A 7055-nucleotide genomic window follows, 5' to 3' on the forward strand; every position below is an offset into this window, starting at 1 on the left:
TTTTGTTTGCCCCGAGCTTTCCCCATGAAAACCTGCTCTTTAAAGCTGAATCGGAGCAAACGTCAATTCAGGTTTTCTGCAGATTTTCAGGGCTTTGAAAAGCGAGTTTTCATGGGAACAACTCCAGAGTAAAAATAGGGTGCTCAGACATGGAACAGAGGAAAATTAAGTGTGGATAAGCCCTGACTTTGCAATACAAGACCACCCAGTGTCATGGGAGAGTGAAGCAATCAGGTTGAGAACTGAGGGTCTCATGCCCACCATGGCTTTTTCCCTGGCAAAATTCTCCACAACCGCCTTTTCCCCATGCTGCAGCTTCCCCCAGAGTAGAGCCAGCTAGTGTGGTGCCCTCCAGATGTTATGGTTTACAACTCCCATCATCCTCAACTCATGGCCATTGGCCCCAGAGCAGCTAGCTTAGTATGGGGCTATCTCTGCCAGGGACAAGGGTGGGGTGAATACGATTCATAGGCCTGATACTTGTTTTGTTTCCTATATTATTTTATTTAGGTCGGCTTCCTTACTGGTTCCTCTTTTTTCAAAGCAATCACTAAATCTTTTCCCATCTTTTGGGGGCATGATTGCACTTTGATTGTACTGTGTGTTTTTCATATGTCTTGATGGGTGGCCAGGTTTGAACCTATGCCCAGATAACGAAATTACCACCGGGGAGTGGGGAGTGGAATACAAAATAGACCTTCTGCTGTAGTTTTGCATGATATCACTGCAATTTGGGGGCAGTTCACAAATTTCAGCTTAAATGCAGAAAGCTTGTGGGACTGCTGCATATTGGAATTCTCCATGCTAGCACAGACATTTGAAAAGAAAGCTTTGTGGTAGCATGAAGACAATAACCATGCTAGAGTCACGGGACAAGCTGCTCTAAAGGAGTGACCTAGCATGTTATATAACACAGGTGTCACACAGCACCTTTGAAAGGCATGAGAGCCATAAAATAGAGATTTAGTTCTTAATGGCAGCTTTTCCTGAGGCCATGCTGTGAAGTTAGCTTGATCGTTGCCTTACGACATGCTGTAGCTAGCACAAGCATGTTGAATGTTTCACTAACAAGTAACTGTCTCTCTTAACCTTTGACCTCCCTTCTAGTGATTTCCTAGTACCGGACTACTTAAACCAAGAACAGGAAGAGACCCTTGGCCAGTATGAGCTAGGAGAGCATGGATTTGAAAGCAGCTCCTCTGTCCAAATGCCTGTCATTTCACAGGTTTCATCAACTCAGAATTGTGAAAGCACTTTCCCCTTGGGGCCTCTGGGTGGGTTGGCAGAAAAGGAAGAAGACATGCCAGAGCAGCCAAAGACGACTGCAAGTGCCGACGTGAGCCGGGATGACCCCCCGAAACCAGGGCTCTCGTCTATCACTATTGAATAAGTCCGCAGTTTGGTTTCATTTTTGTCTTTTTGGAAAGTGCCTGTGTTTGGTCTTGTACATTTTAATTTAATTTTCAGAAAAGAGGGGGCGAGAATGTACCCCTTTTTAATTTTGTAAGCTATGCTGTTAAAACCATAAACTGCAAAAGATATTACACTATTCTTCACAGCCAAACGCGCACTTCTGTGGAAACATTTTAAGACTGAAATGCACAGTAAGGTTCTATCAGAACATCACATGCACTTCTAAAGGAAAGCTAAGCACACTCAAACTACATTTGTGGTTTCTCATTCTGCAGTTTAGACCTAATTGTTAATGGATTGCTTCGCTCACCCCATTTTTGCAGGATTTCTGGTGCAGGAAGAAAAATTAATGGTGCTTAAAATGATGAGTTTTGAGTACACACACACACAAAGAAAAACAAGTATGGAAGAGAAAAATTTGCCTGCGTTGGTAGACCTTCATGTATTGTTTAGAAGGAATAATTTCGGTCTGTGCTTTTCTTTAAGGCATGCTTACTATACTGTTTCTAAAGCTTACAAGACCTCTGTTTTTAGAAGCGGATGATTGATTGGCTTTGGCAAAGCAAAGGGGAACATGCCTAGGTATGCTCACCTCTGACATGCCGCTCCTTTTTAGAAACTGTTCATGCAGATGGCCTTATCTGGATTTCACTCTCCGAAGTGGTACATAAAAAAACCTCTGTAGTCAAGAAGTCCTAGTTGCATTAAACACCATGGAGTAGTATGAATATATGACAAGGAGAGAGTTTACAAAAGGCAAAAGAGCTTTTGTGCATTAATGTACTCTTTTGCAGTTACACATCTATGTATGCACTTCGGTTTTATTATACTGTTTTTAGATAATGCAAGCAATTTATTTTCTTTGAGAGGCCAAGTTTCTAACCCAACAGGGGTTGTTTACAGAAGGCCTATTAGCAATGATAAAATCTTCCTGTTTTAAAACATTTTTATACCCTTGCCAAGCTGGTTTCATAAAAGCCATTACTCTGGCTACATACACAGATCCAGCAAGCAATAATCAGAAAGACTTGCCATTTCATTTCTCCCTGCAGAGTTTATAAAAGGTTGTAAACACATGATAGGGCATTTTCAGGCCGGCAGTTTTGGGGTTTTTTGCCAACATCTTCTGTTGTTGGTAAGGCTTGGAAATTTAATTTGGACTACATTTTTTAATCTGTCTTTCTCATTTGTTTGGTTTTGAGCTTCTTGACACATCAAAGCTTCACAGTTCACCAAATTTTTTTAAAGTGAAATTTATCTGAGGGAGGTACCAATGAAATGAATTTCACATTATCATCAAACTAAGATTTTTTTTTTTTAAGTGGGGGGCTGATAGGGGAAAAAATAATTGAGTCACTGCAGAGGTTAATTAGCAGGGCTGATACTTTATGCAGCAATAGTTGGAAATCATAGTTTTGAAGAAATTTGATGTTCTACTAATACAAAAAACTAAGGAGGCATCTCTTTGTACAAGTGTTCTGTTAAATAGATTTAGGTTTTTCTTCCCATGATTTTCAAATAGAATAAAAAATCACACTTCCACTATTTTCAGCAAAAGACGCCCCCTCTGAGGCTCTGTCCCTCTTCTCAGGTTGAACCTGTATGAAGTTTGACGGTTCCATCATATAACAAAAATCAACAAAAGAGAATCGTTTGTACCGCAGTTTTAATTAGTCCTCTGGATGCATTGGACTGTCCATTTATTTTATCCCATAAATGCAGGATGAAACTGACTTGAAGTAGCAAATTCCAATAGGTAAATGTTTTGTTTTGTCTTATCACAAATCATATTAAGGCAACGAGTCTAAATGATGCAGGAAGCACATTGGTTGCATGCAAATTCATTACCTGGCAGACCATCCATCAGGTGTGCTTTGCAGTTGTTTAACCTCTTTTCCAGAGGATGGAGGGGGGTCTGCCTACACAGTACATCTTATCTCTATAAGGTCAGTTATGAGTCATAATTCGCAAGTGCAAATTGCACATTTGAAATGTGCAAATGTAGAGCAGGTAATCTACATTTAGGAGATGTGAAACTTCATATCAGAAGTAATACTAAGGAAAACACTAAATGAAGAAATTCATAAAAAGTGTGTTCAACCTCAAGTTTATTCTTTCATAAGTAAAATTGAGCATAGTTACTGTTTATGTGAATTACGGGCTACTGTGTTGTGTCACAGTACAAAAAACCCATACCTTGTTGTATTTATTCAGTATTTTTAAATCCCAGTAATGGATCAGTTGAAAGTTCTGTCTTCCACAGAAAGAAACATTTTTGTAATACATAAATGTTTCCTGGTGAAGGAATACCCCCCTCTCCACTGAGCTACCTATCTGTGAAAAAGAGTCCTTGTTTTTGTACCTTGACATTTGGAAATCTTAACTTGCTGAGTCAGATGTCTGTTAGAAGCATTTAAAATGAAATCGCGTAGGTGAATTTGGGGTCTTAACCATGTTGAACTTGAAAACATAACCCCACTTATTTAAATTAAACTTTACTTCCAATTAAAGTGTGCCTAGTTTAAATAAGCTATATGCATAGCATATTTTATTTGGGGGTTGCAAACAGTCAGCCCCATGGGGTATTTATAGGCTTCTTGAAAGTTTGCCCAGTGCTGTGGAGAAATAATTTCCTCCTTCCTCCTGCAGCATCAGTCTCTTTACCCAAGAGTGACTGGTCTTCATCTCTCCATCCCATCCTGGGCTCTCAAAGAGAATGACTCCAGGTTGCTGCCACAGTCTTCTATTTCAAAGAGCTTCAGTGAAGTAATCTAAAAGCCACCAGCTGGATGTACAACCCTTCTTAAGGCTTAATAACCTTTGCCCATCCCTGTTTTAAATCCCACTGAGCTTGTGTCTTTTCCATCTTTTCCAAGGCATCATCATAAGAATTGCACTGGGGGAGCTCAATGATGTTTCCAACCCAAGATAATAAAATTGAGTTTCTTTGGTGATGCTTTTGTAGTGTTGGGATTTACAGTTAACCATCCTACGTTATTCCAGCAGTCGTTCAGTGAGACCTACACATTTGATGTAGCACTCAAAGAATCTGGATATACTGTACAGCCTTTCCATGATTTGTGTGTGAGAGAGATTGTTATCCAGAGGAAAAGCGTCTGTTATCACACACAGAATTTGGAAAGGGCGCAGGTGGGAGTTAGGATCTACACCTGACATTTTCCTCATCTCTCAGAAGTTGCACACTAGTGAGGCTGGTTTCAATGTGCCAACAGGTGAAACCCACAAACACCTATGAAGAGGGTATGTGTACGTGGGAAATGAGACCATGTTCCCCCAAAGTGCAACATGGAACGTCAGTTTCATATAGCAAACTTCTTGTCACCAGCTTAGGGCTCATTTTACCTTTTATGCATCTTTTGGAAGACCATTCAGCCTCTTCTCAGACTGACCATTTTTTTGCTCCCCATTCTAACACAGAACATGATATCTGTGTCCTTAGTTCTAGTTTTGGCACTTATCCTTAGTCTGAAAAGTGTAAATGTGAAAAAGTGTTGTTTTTAAGCAACCAGTGCCAGTGTAGCAAAATATATGAATATATATATTATATATTTTATAAAATGAAAGTCCCTAGGCCCCAGTTCCCAAAAGAGATTAAAACTGTATTTTTTTAACAATGCATTTGCAAATTTTAAAATAGTGGCTTTGGTCAGATTTTTTGGGGGGAGGGATTGTTACTAATTTTTCTTCACCAGCCTTAAGGTAGGAGATGGCAGAGGGTTAGATCCTGTTCCTCTGCCTTTTTCTTAAAAGTCTGCAGAACGTAGTGCACCAGGAATGGTTTGGATGAGGATCACTATAACAGAGGCAATTTTTGCTCCTAAGTTGCCTTTCTGCAGAAGATAAAGGCTTGCTTTTCTTATCCCAGAAACAAACAGAACAAACAAACAAAGTTAACAGTCCTTGCCCTATGTTTCTTTAGGAACAAGTGTTTCCTGCTTGGATTCAGGCGTATACTCTGCCATTCAAGGCTTTCGGGGGTCACATTTGGCTGGGAAGCGGAGTAATATTAGAAATAAATAAATACTAGAGCTCATCATAGAATAAAAGCTGGTAATTTTAAAAAGAAATGATGCAAATATTTTTAAATGCAAGATAACTGGTTTTAAAGCTCTGTGGTGTGTTGTTGTTTTTATTTTAATTTCTCTGTGTGGTATCAAGAGTACTTCAGCGGGTCTCGTGAATCTCTCCCAGGGGCCTGCCCACCTCAATGATGCTCTCCAGCAGCACTCTTGTGACCTCCTTTCTGGACGGGGTTAGAGAGACCTCAGAAGGGTGGTGCAGTTTGGTTTGGTTTCGGCTGCCCGCATGCTGACAGCTTTATTCTGACTTCCACCCCACCCCCCCAACGGAAGCTGGAGAGTGCTTCCAGGCCCCACCTTTGCAGTGCTGTCTTGTCTCTGGGCCTTTGTAGAATCCTTAAAGGGAAGGGAGTAAAGATGGATCTGGGAATGTGAACTGAACTCTCAAGGGGCTCCCCAGCCACTGTATGTGTGACTCCCTCCCCTTTCTAACTGTGCCAGTCTTCAGTCACCAGCTGCCCATCTCATACAGCTTTTCTCATCCGTGCCGACCACAGCTAGGCTACTTGGCATGTTTATTGAACTTAATGGAGAAAAAAAAATGTTTTTTGGGTTTGGTTTTATTTTTAATGTTGAAATACACTTTGCATTTTATATACTATATCTGGCTATTAGTATTTTTCAGGAACCCATAGTTCTTGGTGGCTATATATATATTTTTGTGACTTTTTGTAAACTAAAGTGCCGTTTCACTGTTACAATCATTTTTAGAGTTCTTGTAATCAATGTGAATATCATGGTTTTTTCAAAATCTGTTCTGAGCCTGTAGTGTTCGCTTTTGTGATTCTCTGTGTGATGTATATATTCTGTATAGTTACCTTGTACTGAAATATTAGCTTGTTTGATATAAGAAGAATATGTATTGGGTACCTTTTTTGCTAGCCTGGTTGTTTAATCTTTAAAAAAAAGTTCAAAAACAAAAAAAATCTCCAGACTGGTCCCATTAATAAGTCAAAATTGAGAGGGAAGAAAAACTAGTTTTGAGTGTCTTTGGATAGAAACATGATAAGATTTTTCATTAAAATATTAATGTTTTATGGAGTAAGCACCTACTTTTGTGTTGTTATTTCTCCATGTCTGTGTGCATGTGATTTTCAGACACCAGGCGGGATCCAAAGGGCACATTGGCCTTATCGTTTATAAGGGAAATGTTTCCCATGCTCATGAGGAACTTTCTGCGCACATGGATGAAGGCCAACTTGCAGTCCCGTAGACTAAGTGCTGTAATAGAGAGACTGTCTGGAATGTAAACTACCATCCTAGCTGTGCAAGCTTTCAGGGTGAACAGGAGGTGAAATCATATAGCTAAGGCCTATTTTAAGAACCAAAGTGAGTCATTCTGCTGTACTGGGTTTCATGCATCCTACGCTATCTATGACCTGATACCCTTGCAAACGGGTTTGCAGCCAATAGAACACAATATGTTGTGCTCAGTTCCTGGACTAGATGAGCCCCTGGCCTGATCCAGCAGGACTCTTAAGTTCTTAAATCAACTTGTTGGAGCAAACATATAGCCCTCTGCAAGGTTTCTGTCCTTTGGGC

General features: G+C 40.1%; 1 protein-coding gene across 3 annotated transcripts in view; it reads left to right on the forward strand.

Moving 5' to 3' along the window:
* ZBTB44 (zinc finger and BTB domain containing 44) overlaps positions 1 to 6558 on the forward strand; it is a 30365-nt gene extending 23807 nt beyond the window's left edge. For 2 of the 3 annotated variants that reach the window (XM_081889856.1, XM_081889857.1), the window contains exon 6: positions 1108 to 6558. In XM_081889856.1, coding sequence (XP_081745982.1) covers positions 1108 to 1390 — 283 coding nt within the window. In that variant the 3' untranslated portion in view covers positions 1391 to 6558. The remainder of the gene's footprint in view (positions 1 to 1107) is intronic. The other variant, XM_081889858.1, reaches the window with a different exon arrangement.
* Positions 6559 to 7055: the final 497 nt, after the last annotated feature.

Source organism: Podarcis melisellensis, assembly GCF_964234715.1.
Source record: "Podarcis melisellensis genome assembly, chromosome: 15".
NCBI classification, from domain to species: domain Eukaryota; kingdom Metazoa; phylum Chordata; class Lepidosauria; order Squamata; family Lacertidae; genus Podarcis; species Podarcis melisellensis.